Here is a 14,501-nt window from a genome sequence, read left to right as displayed (position 1 = left end):
CTAACTGATGGTGGACAAAACTTCAAGAATGGTCTGTGTGTGGTTGGTTCATTTTGGTCCAAAAAAGTTTTGGTTTGCATCAAAGGTCTAAAGTTTTCATTTTTGTTATGAGTTTGGTTCTATTTGTATTGATTTTTTATAAAATGATGATTTTTTTTCCTTTTATATTTTCCTTTTTTTTTTTCTATTTACTTCAAACTCTTCTAATTAAAAGAAAACAAAAAATAAATATTTATCCCTAACCATCTCTCTCTCTCTCTCTCTCTCTCTCTATATATATATATATATATATATATATATATATATATATATATATATATATATATATATATATATATATATCTTCATTGTCCACTAGAAATGAATAGACGGATGACACCATCTTTTTCGTCGGAACACCACCAAAGACTTATATCACTTTTCTATTGCTAGGAGATTGTTGTAAGTTTATGTTGACAAATGCACACAAATATGTTCAAATGGTTTGTTGTGGCTCCGACGACCTTGAGCTTCATCTTTTCGGATCTGAAGATGGTGGCGACCTTTGGGTTTGTTGTAGCTTTGGCGATGTCGAGCTTCATCTCTATCATTCTCTCACGACGACTACAAGCTACCCGATACAAAAAGAAGCTAGGGTTAGGGTTATCTATGAGAACGTCGTCGGAATCGAAGGATGATCCATATAAGAACGACAAAGTTAGGTTTAGGGTCGTTGAAAAAGTGAAATGCTGCGCCAACCATCCGTTGCTCCTAACCTCATCCAGATTGTCGTCAGAATCAAAAGAGATGTGTCTTCGCCGTCTCTTCAACCTTGTGTTTGTTGGACTCTGATGGTGGTGTTGATTTGTTCATTGGTTCTCAATTTGGATATGTTCTCCTGAGAAGGTGACGTGAAGATGGTGTTGTTTGCTTGAAATTCGACGAAGGGTTTGCTAAGGAAGAGAGATCCTAACGGTTGGTGGTGGTGTTCTGATTCTCCGACGTCCAATAGTTTATGGCGCCTCCTCTCTAAACTTGTTTTTCAAGGAGTGGTGGCGGCGGCATTAGGATTCTCCGACGATGGTGGCGGTTTCTGACACAGTGGCACATGAAAGAGTGTCTTGGGGTGGGCTATAGTTTATTTTATATTCTCTCTTTTGTTTTATTTTTAGTTAGGAAAATTGTTAAAAAAAAATATGAAAACGAAAATATGAAGTGTAAAATCATCATTTTATAAAAACTGAAAATAAAATTAGCCTAAACTCACAACAAAATTAAGATTTGGACCTCTAATGCTAGCTCAAAATTTTTTATATCAAAATGATGATTTTAAGCTAACCACAAAACCATTCTTATAGTTTTGTCTTGGTGATTTTTATTTTATTTTTATTTTTTATTTATTTATTTTTTGGACGAGTCATGTGAATTGTGGTCAAAATAGTGAAGACATAAGAGGTGGGAAAGTAAATTATTTTTATTTTTCTTGTTTGTTTTGTATTAAAACGAAGGGAAAAGGGAAAATATTGAATTTCATTTCCTTCATTTTTATTCTTAAAAGGTGGGAAACAACACGAGAACGCATCCGATAAATAGAAAAAAGAAACGGAGAATTTTGTGAAACAACCAACTCTCCACATTTCGGTTCATAAACCTCACATTCAGTGATATGTTTTTTTATGTCTTCAAAGATTATTTATCAACATATAAGATGATCAAGTAAATGACTAGCCAATCTTTAACACGTGGCTCAAATGGAGAAATCTTATGGATGATTAAGCAAAATATGTATACACCTGGAGAGCATGGAAAAGAGACTATGTGTAAAGTAGGAGTCAATATGTTTATTATAAAAACCATTAATTTATATCTAAAGTATTTTTGTTAATGGCTAATATAATCATCGTACGTTTTTTTTTCTTAATACATCTCTTGATTTTGTGTACTTGTTACAATATATACATATCTAGATTTTGATAAAAGAGGGTTTTAGTAATATGCCGCCAAATTGAATTATGTCTCTAAAAATGAAGCTAGAGGTTGCGACCATTCTTAAGAACCAAAGGCTAGGTATAAGGAATATAGGTCTTAAGATTCATCTTTTTTTTTTTTTTTTTTTTTTTTAAATATAAAATTACTATAGAAATTCTATAAGAACCTATTTTTAAAAAAATTTAAGATCTACCTTACCTATAATTTTTTTTGAATTTATACAGAAAAATATATATAAAAAAATTAATAAACTATATAGTTTTCTATTTTAATCCACCACTAGCTATTCTAGACTTCTCAAGAAGCCATATATCAATATAGGGAGAAATGAGGTTTTGCTCCCCCTTACAATATAATAGGAATAAATAAATAACGAGTTTGAATTCTGTCACCTTTCTTGTAGACCATCCTCAAACCACAAGACGATGGGAATAACAAAACATAAATTTTGAAATGAGCACGTCAATATATGAATATTTTCATTATTCGTTATTTTCGGGTCTTTCAATTTTAATGTGATTAATAGTATATGCATATGATATAATCACCTTTGTAACAATGGATTTTAAGAAATAGGAAGCAAGAAAATTAATAAGTGTACGATGTGATAGATAAAAGTAAATTTTAATGTGAAACAAATTAAAGGGTTTTGATATGAAGCCTTTTAGTTTGAAATTTTTTTGTCCGTTTTGTTTATATGATGATTTTTTGTTTGTTAATATCCAAAATTTATTAAATTTATTTTTATTTTTTATTTTTTCCCTTGTTAAGTTAATAGCAGGTTTATAAGTAAATTGTTACCGTTAAATTAAATTTGTAAAAATCATTGACTTTGCAATTTTTTTATATTTTTATCGTACTATACGTATTCATACAAAAAAATATATTTATATTTTTTTACTAAACATATAAATACGTTTTAAAAAAAACTTAGGATAAGAGATCAAAAGTTTTGTAAACTTAAGAGGTTCTTTTTGTGTAAACATTGGTTTAATGATGACATGGAAACCTGTAGTTGCCATTACAGGTAAGAGCAATCGGTATGGGCCAAACGAGAAACAATGCGCCTGACGTGGCGCTTGGTGACGACGGCGTAATGGGGGGAACACCGCCCCCTCCGCTCGTTGCAACTCGTCGAAGGTGGATCTTGTTGGCGTCACGACGAAAAGAAACGAATGAATTGTGACCGTTTGAGTCTTTAAATTGCAACGGTTTGAAAAAAAATTAATTATTAAAAAAAACAATTTATCTTATAAATATCTCCAATTTTATTAAAAATTTCACAGACTTTCTCTTCTCCTCTCTACATACTTTCAATTATCTTCAAAAAAAATATAGGTCATTTCGACTCGTCCGATTATTCAGATGACGATATTTTCTTTAGGATGATGTATCATTATTACACTACCGACCTGCTACAACCAGACCCAGCCCCGCTACTAACAAGACGTGCGATGTTAAACATAAATCGCGAGGAAGGACATAAACATCTATATCGTGATTACTTTGCGGATAATTGTGTATACGGGGCGAAGGACTTCAAAAGAAGATTTCGTTTGAGTAGAGATGTGTTCTTACGAATTGTCAACGCCTTGGAAAGCCGGTATCGTTTATTTACTATATTTTTATACAAAATAAATAAAAATGTACTGCATGTTTGTCACACCCCAAAACCACGAACGGCGGAAATGTTCAGGGGTGGAGGACGTCATGTACAGTATCACAACAGTGTAATATAATAAACAAGCAACAACATCATCCATTGCATTATAAGTAAAGTTTTAATACATGTGTGTTTCTTTCATTGTAGTAAGACACCAAAAATATACAATCATAATAAATAACGAGACTTGTCTGCTCCGTCTTCTCAAAAACCTGGCCTCCGTACCTGTCTACTGATGACCTGAGAATACCAGTTATTTTGAAAGCGAGTATCAGCTTTAAAGCTGGTGAATTCATAAGTATATAAGTGTCATTGCCTTGTTTGTGAAAATCTGTTATAAAGGCCATGTAAATCGTTAAATGAAAATGTTGCTGTACGTATGAAAACCCTAGAAAAACCCTTATTTTCTATAAGTATGAAATGTAGTCTTCTACCAAGACCCGAATGTTTTGTAATGACTAGGTAGTCTTCTACCAAGACCCGAATGTTTTGTAATGACTAGGTAGTCTTCTACCAAGACCCGAATGTTTTGTAATGACTAGGTAGTCTTCTACCAAGACCCGAATGTTTTGTAATGACTAGGTAGTCTTCTACCAAGACCCGAATGTTTTGTAAGTAATATGATAGCTTTTCCTTTCTATTGACTAGTACTAGAGTACTTAGTCTAACTCCTCGTTTATGTGAAAGTATCACAAAATAAAGTAAATAGGAAAAATATAATCATGTAAGTGTTAACCCTGGGTGACCAGGATTATCACGACATCGTCGAAGCGAAAGGTATACCCGATGAACATCCGAATATTGTCCACTCACCCTCTGTAGCAGCAGCAGGGTCGAGGGGGGGTTAATCCCATAAAAACGTTAACCTGATGATCGTCCGAAGAGTTTCATCTCATCCTCTGTTGCAACAGGAGATGGAGGAATGGTTAGTTCCGTAACTGACCTCTAATATCAGAAACAACCTTAGACATCTGTAGATGTTCATCACCCAGTGTTGCTAACAGCTGGGTTCCGGAATGGTTAGTCCCGTATAGACATCCCATTGAATTGGGATAGGCAGGAAAATTTACACAGAAGGTACGAATAAATCTTCCTAATAACTCTAGGTACAAGTATCCACGTAAGTGAGTACAGGATAATGTATCTAAGTAACAGTATTCATGTATGGTATTCATGTATCATGTAAGTATATGTAAATGTACGCATGTATCATGTAATCAAATGTAAAGGTACTCATGTATCAGGTAATGTACTGGTATAGACTCATGAATGAACTGACTCTTGTGTGATTCCTTGTAATAGGAATTATGTTTGATATCTCCGTATTATCCCTATGATAGTTTGCTGGAAGGTAATTGGTTGTTCAAGTAGGTTTATACACTCTTACTACTCAAGGGTGTGAGAAACTAAATGAAAACTGTAAACTATAACATCAATACATATATAAGAACATAAGTGTACATGTATAGTTTAGTTTAATAATGTAAAATGGTTTTATAAGACATCTTATGAGTTTTGAAACAATAATTAACAATGACTTGATGTCATTTTTGATATACATTTCAAAGGTAAAACAATTGATAACAATGCGTTTTTAAGATTTAAAACCATTTCATGCATCACATTTTGTAGTATGTGAAATTTGTTAAATGACAAACAAAGTTATAAAATACATAACACTGATTTAATAACATGTTTGTTTCTACTTGTATTCCCCCCCCCTTTAAAGCATTTAAAATCATTTAAAACATTGATTAGGGGTATGAACTCACCTGTAGTTGGTGATTGGAATGAAATGAACGGTATCGGATTGCTAGGTGTCAAGCGAGGACTTGTGCACACACTACGATCCTAATGAACATATAATCACACATATATGTACTCAATTAGACTCAAATGACTAATTGATAATGTTTAAGACATCCTAGGCATAATAAACACTTTATATAAGTGTTTTAAGCCATAAGGATTGCATCTAAGCTATTGTGGGACAGGGTATTTGTGTTTAGGGTTTCCAAAGGACCCCATATGAGAGTTTACTCTCTATAAACCATCACACATGGAGTTTACGGTTGTAAACTCTTGATTTTACGACCGTAAACTCCCAAACATGTGTGTTTGGTGTGTTTTGAAGTCCCAAATGCTTTCTAGAATTGTTCTAACTTAGTGGTTAAGTCCTTGGAAGGGTTTAAGGTCTAGAAGTACTCCAATTAGGAGTTTACGGCCTCAAGGCCATTCCCTTTAGAGTTTACGGCCGTAAACTCTAAGAAATGTGGGTTTTTGTTGCTTTCAAGCCTCTTGCACTTGTGGGATATGTTCTAGACTTTTATTCCTAGCATATGAAGGCATTAGGCACACCTTAGTGCCCTTTTTAGGAGTTTACGGCCCAAGAACCATGTTTTGGCCATAAACTCACTTTGTTAAGTGATTTTGATGTGGTTTGGTCCTTCCATTAAGTAGGTACAATTCCTTGTAAAGGTCTAGGGCTTTAGGGGTCATGAAAACACCCTTTTTGTCCATTTCAATGGAGTTTACGGCCTAAGATACACTTGGGCCGTAAACTCTCCTTTGTTTGTGTTCTTTGATGTGTTTAATGCCTTAGATTTAATGGGAACAAGTCTAGGTAATTGTCTAAGCCTTTAGGAGCCTTATGAGTACCATTTAGGGTTTGAATTTGGAGTTTACGGCCTATGATAATCTAGGGCCGTAAACTCCCAAACTTGGGTGGATTTTGGTTTTTTTCTTGTCCCTAACATGTATACATATGAGTCTAAGGCTTTATCATAACGCAAGGGTCAGTTTTGGCTTCGTTTCGGGAGTTTACCGCCCAAGAACACCTTGGGGTGTAAACTCCTAGATCTCATGATTTAGCCTTCTAAATCATGTTATAAACACATATAAAGCTTTTAACATTACTATAAAGAGTTACTCACGTTTTGGTATAAAAACCCGAAGATACGTCAGAGAGAAAATGGCTTTTCTCTAGTTGGAAATGTGAATAATGAATAAATTTGGTTCAGAAAACTATTTATAGTCCTGAAATATTTTGGCAGAAAATATTTTTATTCTTGGAATGAACTCTAATGTCCTAGAGTGATAGAATAACAGTGTTGCACAAGACCCTAGTGCACCCACTCTCCTGATATTTCCTGAAGTGAAAACCCAGATTTACTCAAACTTACGCAAAAAGTCCAAAAATCAACTTTGACTGCTATAACTTCTATTGAAGTGATATTGTTTGTACAGAATGGAAATTTCGGGTTGTCACAATGTTTCTTTAATTTTACAACATATGCAATATATTTTTAAACTGTAGTTAATTTATGTTTAGGTACGAATTTTTTCAATTAAGATATGATGCTAGAGGTAGACAAGGTTTACAGCGTTGCAGAAATGTGTTGCGGTCATTCGTTTGATGGCTATGGGGGAGTCACCCAACACCATGGACGACTATATGAGAATGTCCGAAAGAACCGCAAAAGAGAGTTTGTATACATTGTCAAGTGGTGTTGTTGAAACTTTTGGAGACGTGTATTTGCGGAAACCTTCGTTGCATGATTTGCAAGGATTGTATGCGGCGCATGAAGAACGCCATGGGTTTCCCGGAATGATCGAAAGCATTGATTGCACACACTGGAAATGGAAAAATTATCTGGTAGCATAGAAAGGGCAATATGCAAGTGGTCATCACGGATCACCTTCGTTGGTGTTAGAGGTTGTCGCTTCTCAAGATTTATGGATTTGACATGCATTTTTTGGGGTTGCGAGTTCCAACAATGACGTCAACGTTCTTGATCAGTCGCCAATATTCGACGATCTTTTGAATGGAAAAGCCCCGGATGCTCCTTTCACGGTGAATGGAAACGAATACAAATATGGGTATTACCTTACAGATGAAATATATCCTCAGTATTCCACATTCGTGAAGGCATTCCGCCATCCGGTTGAAGAACGAGACAAATTTTTTAAGAGAAGACAAGAAGGAACACATAAGGATGTGGAACGTGCTTTTGGAGTGCTGAAGGCGAAGTGACATATAGTCGAACATGCATCACGACCATTGGATTTAGAAACTTTACGATATATCATGTATGCATGTATCATAATGCATAACATGGTAGTAGAAGATAAAGGGCGAAATATTGCACACTATATATCCCAACGGAGCCCAGACACGTTCAGTTTCAACCAGGAACAACAAATTATTTGCATCGCGTTGTTGACATTCAGGACACAAATAAACACAGACAACTTCGAGAGAACTTGACGGATTATATCTTCTATGGTAATAATAATGATAACGAATAACGTTGTATATATATATATATATATATATATATATATATATATATATATATATATATATATATATATATATATATATATATATATATATATATATATTAATTTGGATGTTATTTCTTTTTTTGTTTTTGGATATTTTGTGTAATTTAGTCTTTATGTTAATTTTAATCTTTAAAATTTTTTAATTGTTATTTATAATTTTTAAACATTATGTTTTATTTATTATTTATATTTAAAAAATATTTGTCTAAATTAAAAAAAAATAGAAATAAATAAAAAATAAATTATAAAATGGAAATAAAGTTGGTGTCATAATAAGATACAACATGTTGTTCATTTCCTAACTTGGTGTTATAACACTATTAATGATGTGACATGTGATGTGGCACCAAAATGATGTTACATCTAGTTGCCCACACCTTATGGTCTAATAAGAACGAAAAAAAAAACTTGACAAATTCTGAATATTAACGGATAGAAAACCGTCATAGATACAAAATTTGTTAAATTTAAGGATTTTCATATCAAAAGTCATAGATTTATATATCTACAAGGTAAACATATTATTGTAACAAAACAATTCACAATACATTATGTTGATTATTTTTTGAATAAAAAATAATATTAGCCGTTTGTTTTAACATATGTTGATTATTTTTTGAATAAAAAATAATGTTTGCCGTTTGTTTTAATACTTTGTGGAAAAACAATCGATGGTGCACATGTAAATGAATTTTAATTATCGCTAATACTGCTTAATGTATAAGCCTTTAAATATGCTCCCAACAAAAAAAATGTAGAAATATGTATGATTTAACAATTTGGGATCGATATCCACATGTCAGGCTGTGGACCAAGTAGTTGAGGAGTTAGTTTGATTTATATGCATTTATTTTTGGTTGGTAAAGGCTTTGAAATAGATGGTTGAAGAACGTATGGCAGACGAATGCTTGGACCGATGAGGAAATGTTGGGAGTAGGGACCCTCTAAACAAATATCAAATTTTGAAGGAGTGGGTTTTCATATCACTTGTGGGGAACTTAAGTTAAAATGTCTATCTATTTAAATGTTTGTATTTATAAATTCAAAACTATTTTCGACAAAACGTTACATTCTAGTATGTTTTATAGGGATGGACATAAGAGATTAATCAGAGACATGAAGTTACAACTTGTATACTTGTTTTCTTTTCATTTACATAAAAGTTAAAAGATAAGTTACATAAAAGAAACAGGAGTTAAAAGATATTCCTTAGTAGTTTGAAGCATTTTTTTTTTCTATTTATTTGGAATAGTTGAGCTTCTACTTGAGATGCATTACTTTAGGTGATTAGTTAACACCTTTTTTATGTTTTAAATTTTTGGTTTTGTCTTATGCCATTTTAAATATAGAATTATGAACTTATGATTTTATGAGTTAAATTACTTCATTTTTAAAAATATACTGCTATTCCTAATTCATTGATGGGTGTTTCAAAAAATCCCAATACTCATTTAAATATCAAACTTTCAAAATTTAGCTATGTAAGCACTATACTCTCAAAACTTAGATCATCCGGTGTTGGTTGTGAAGAGCCATGTTTGTCTACATGAGCATTAATCACAACGCCATAACGCATGAACACCGCCACCCTTATGCCGTTAATGACTGTAGCTTTGCCTCTCATTGCGATGGTCATGATTGGTAACAACTTCAAAATGGAAGGAACAATCAAATGACCGTTGGGAACAGTCTAAATATATATATATATATATATATATATATATATATATATATATATATATATATATATATATATATATATATAGGATTAGGTTATTTTGTTTTTAGTAACTATTGTGTGCCAGAATGCACAGATCTGGACCATCGGATGGAATATAATCAAAGATCATGATCTGAGGGTCTATGATAGTAGAATAGGATAACATATACCATATAATTACACAAATTTCAGCATAAGGGCATTTTAGTCAATTAACCTATATTAAAAAAGGAAATTTTCGGATTTTTAGGGATAATTAATTCCTTTATTTTTTAAAATCTGAATATTTTAAAATAATTCAAAATTAAAAATTCGATTTTATTCTTTCAGAATGTTAGAATGTTAACCATAAACTAGTAAATATATTTTTCGATTTTATTATGTCAGAATGATAGAATGTCAACCATAAACTACTAAATACATTCTAAAAAGAATACACAAAATCAATTCTTGAACTAACAATATACCAAATAATTACATTGTATGATTGTGATTCATTGAATAATAACAACATTCTGAAAGAAAAAAGAAAAAAAAAACATCACAATCTAACAAAAACACTAATCTATTCTGATAGAATATTATACATTGTAACATAACACATTCTGGTATAATACACTCTCATTCTCTATGTTTTCTTCCTTCTCCACATCAATGTTAGTCTCTTCAAAACCTAAATCCACAAAGAAAACATAATCAAGATTCCAAAATTAAAAAATTCAATGCATTCTAAGAGAATAAAAACTATAAATTCTGACAGAATGTACTTGTTGTTGACAATTATTCTCAAACATTCTAATAGAATACATTTATATAAAATAAATTCTAATAGAATACATTACATAATTCAAGAACTGTGATTGTATATAGAATTCAATAGCTGTGATTGAATCATCAACACACATGCATTCATTCCCAGTCATGAATTCAAGAAACAAACACACATTTACATTACCGATTTAGAAATATGAACACCAATTTTGACTTTTTCGAAACAAAATCCAACTTATGACTGTGAAGTGCAAAAATAAACCATTGAAGATATCGAATTTAATAAGATGATGAACACAATATCGATCTTGAAATAACATCGAGATAAAATCAATCTCGATTGAGGTAAATAATTTCCAGTTATATCCCCTAATTGTTGGATTAACGGATCAAAGAAAGAAGAACAGGAGGCTGCCGGAGGATACCTCCATCCAAGTACCTGCAATCGTCGGGATTTCCTCACCGTTTCTCGCTTCTCATTCGTGTTCATAGACCCCACAACAGCGCCATTGCTCCTTCGCATCCCCTTCTTCAGCCTCATCGACCCCATAATCCATCATTGATTGCGAGACGAGAGTATGTGCTCCCCTTTGGATCCGTCGATTGTAGAAGAAGTAGAATCGGTGATGGTGATGGTGTTGATGTCGATGATGAAGTGTTTGGCCGCAAGCATATCTAGGTCAAATATATTTTGTTTAATTCCTTAATTGAATGATTAGTTTATTTCCTTAATTGAATGATTTCAATTAAATAATTTCCTTAAATAAAAGTACAAAAGGTTCAAAATACCCTTTAATGATTTATTTAATTATTTATTATTTCTTGAATTATCATTGGTGCATTTAGGCACACAATAGTTACTAAAAACATTTGAACCTAGCTCTCTCTCTCTCTCTCTCTATATATATATATATATATATATATATATATATACACACACACACACATACCTATTTTTTACGGACACCATTCTTCTATTTCTTTCATTTTATATAAAATCAACCACATTTTCTTTCAACTAAGCTATTGAACAAAACCTGAACACCCCTCCACCAAACACAATAGATCCTTTTTGATGAGGTTCGCACAATACGAGAGCTATATGAACCTACTCAACACTCAAAACTCACCCCACATACCATTTCAAGGAAATTTTTTCTAATCTCGCCTCACCCCCAAAGTAATTTCCTACATTTCCCTACATGCAACAAAATCCAAACCTTCAACAAAACATTTTCAATACTTTCGCTTCCATGCCACAAAAAACCACACAACCAACGCAAGAAATGGTTCCTAAAACGCAAGTGGGAGGTAGTAGGAAAGGTAGAGAGAAAGGAAAAAAAGCGATCGTGGAAAATGAAGAAGAAGCTCCACTATGGTGGACACCGGAGGAGGAGTACAACTTGGCAGTTGCGTGGTGCAGGACTTCAAAAAAATTCAACTAAAGGAAATGATATGAGAAGAATTGGATTTCGGAAGCAGTGATCGGAAAATTTCAACACACTTATGAAGAGTCTGACATATCACAATGCGATATACTTAGTGGCAAGTGGACTTCAATTAGTTGTAAGTGTACCAAGTTTAACGTGATCTACAACAATTTTTCTTCACAAAAGCAAAGTTGTGCGAATGATTTCGATGTGTTCAAAGCCGTGAGGGTGCAATATCAAGTCGAAATGGGTCCATGTTTTCTAGTAAGAAAAAATATGGGAGATTGTGAGAGTCAATCCAAAATGGCTTAAAACTCCAACATCGTCGGATGTACAATCAAAGAGGTCTCTTAATTCGAGTTTGTTTGATGTTTCTAACACACGAACTAACATCGATATCAACGCCGACACAGATGACATCCCCGACGACATCGAAGAGATCTCCCCCCCCCCCCCCCCCCCCCGCCCACAGCGGTCGACTAGTTGGGCATGACAAAGCTGCCGACTTAGAAGCTTCATAACAGACTATGGAGTCCCATTGATGATTATAGTGTGGACAACTGTCTCTTTCAGTGTACCTGGCAAACTCCCTTCTGGAGTTCCAAGAAGACTCTTTAGTCCACTCTTATGGGAATCTCAATCAAAATACCATTGGACTGTTATCAAGGCAAATATTCGTAGACATTTTATATAATAAAACTTCATAATTAGATCTTAATTCTTCCCATGAATTTAACTACAGGATATGGGTAAAGTTCCTCATGCATACATCTTTGTAGCCTTCATCCCAACTCTTATGATAGCAGGGCTTTATTTCTTTAATCATAGTGTTGCTTCACAATTGGCTCAACAAAAATAATTCAACCTCGAGAATCCTTCATCCTATCATTACAGCATTCTTTTGCTTGGATTCATGGTACCCATATTTTTTATTTTATTTTACTATATTATTAATTTATTATCCGAAGTTAATATTCATTATATTAATCATTATCAAATGTTGTATCATACATTGCTTTGTGGATTGTTAGGATTGCCTCCTTCAAATGGTGTATTGCCTCAATCACCCATGCACACTAAAAGCCTAGCGATTCTAAAAAAAAGGCAACTCCACACACACACAAAAAAAATAATAATAAAATAGAAATGTATCATTAGTTTGATTTATTTCTTCTTGAAATGTAATTGTTTTGTTATACCAGTTTATTAGAAATCGTTTTCAAAGAAATCGATAGCTCTCCGATTGTAAATCTTCATTATATTAAGTGTTAAACACAAGAAATAGCAACACATTTTCACAATTTTCAAAGTATACATTTGTAACTTGTTTTCTTAGACTGCATGCAACTACGATAGTTAAAGAACTAAAGGACTTGCAAGTAGAAGATGGAGAAGAAAACACAAAGGGGAAGTTTGATCCTGAGGAGCACATCGATGCACACTTACCTGTGAGAGTTAATGAGCAAAGAGTCAGCAATCTACTGCAGTCGCTTCTTTTAGGAGGATCTATTTGTGCAATGTCGCTTATAAAGTTAATACCAACTTTATAAATGGCACCACGGGGGATGACACTTACCCTATTGAAAGTGGAGCCTCACCCTCGCTGCTAAACGAAACGCCGATCCTCTCAGTGGCCTCTTGTGACATCCCCAATTTCATGGCCTAAAAAGACCGATTTGTTTATGCTTTGTTTTTAAAATCAGAGTAATCGTTTAAAGAAAACGGTTGCGGAATTTGTTCCCAAAACAAGATATGATAAAAACTCATCAAAACATTTCTCAAAGAGAATGTATTTTCATAAAATAATAAAACCTCGGGATGTCATGTTCCGATACAGACATATAAGCATAAACAGAACATACATTCATTTACTCTAGTGATTTACATCTCCTTTAATCTCTCAGTGCAAAGCAGCTTTGTATCGATACCTGTGATACAATTAAACTGAGTGGGTCAGGCTTGGGAGCCTGGTGAGCATATAGGGTTTTTAACAAACAATAATATAATTATTATATTCAATCATCAAACAATCAACCCAATTACCCATCCCCATTATCTTCTTTTAATCTTCCCTAAAGATATTATCCTAAGGGTCATCTCCTATATCATATTTACCATTCATCTCCTTACATCTTATATCCTTATATGCTTGTTCCTAAGAACTTTTCCTAAGGATCATCGCCTACATTGCATAGACAATACTAATTCGGGGATCACTCCCTAAATATATGTCTAGTAAGGGTTAGGGTATCATCGCATGATTACGCAGCCACAACATCGCTTGGACTCGTAAATCATAATAAGGGTTAGACTATCATTGCATGAATACGTAGCCACAACATCGCCTGGACTCGTAATTCATAGTAAGGGTTAGTCTATCATCGCATGAATACGTAACCACAACATCGCCTGGACTCGTAATGCATAGTAAGGGTTAGAGTATCATCGCATGAATACGTAGCCACAACATCGCCTGGACTCGTAATTCATCACCTATAGGTTATGAGCCTGCTGGTGTTTCCACGGGGTCATCTAGAATAGTCCGTGGTCGCAATCTATACTCTGGTAGATGATTACATCGCCAAATTGCCACATCGCCGGT

General features: G+C 33.5%; 1 protein-coding gene and 1 pseudogene across 1 annotated transcript; both read left to right on the top strand.

The window, feature by feature from the left end:
• The first annotated feature begins 7,052 nt into the window (after nucleotides 1-7,052).
• LOC145007392 (uncharacterized) lies at nucleotides 7,053-7,664 on the top strand. Its single transcript, XM_078966335.1, has 2 exons — nucleotides 7,053-7,286; nucleotides 7,431-7,664. Exons 1-2 carry the CDS (start codon nucleotides 7,053-7,055, stop codon nucleotides 7,662-7,664), a joined length of 468 nt encoding a protein of 155 aa, XP_078822461.1.
• Nucleotides 7,665-11,755: 4,091 nt separating this feature from the next.
• LOC145007391 (boron transporter 4-like) lies at nucleotides 11,756-13,449 on the top strand (annotated as a pseudogene).
• The last annotated feature ends 1,052 nt before the right edge of the window (nucleotides 13,450-14,501 follow it).

The sequence above is a fragment of the Lactuca saligna genome, chromosome 7 (assembly GCF_052625555.1).
Source record: "Lactuca saligna cultivar CGN05327 chromosome 7, ASM5262555v1, whole genome shotgun sequence".
In the NCBI taxonomy this organism is placed as follows: domain Eukaryota; kingdom Viridiplantae; phylum Streptophyta; class Magnoliopsida; order Asterales; family Asteraceae; genus Lactuca; species Lactuca saligna.
The sequence above is the reverse complement of the archived record's forward strand: the minus strand, read 5'-3'. Positions and strand labels throughout refer to the sequence as shown.

Coding starts and splice junctions, on each gene's coding strand:
- LOC145007392 (XM_078966335.1), top strand. CDS start 7,053: ATGGGGGAGTCACCCAACACCATGGACGACTATATGAGAATGTCCGAA. Junction 7,287..7,430: donor GGAAATGGAAAAATTATCTG/GTAGCATAGAAA, acceptor GTTCTTGATCAG/TCGCCAATATTCGACGATCT.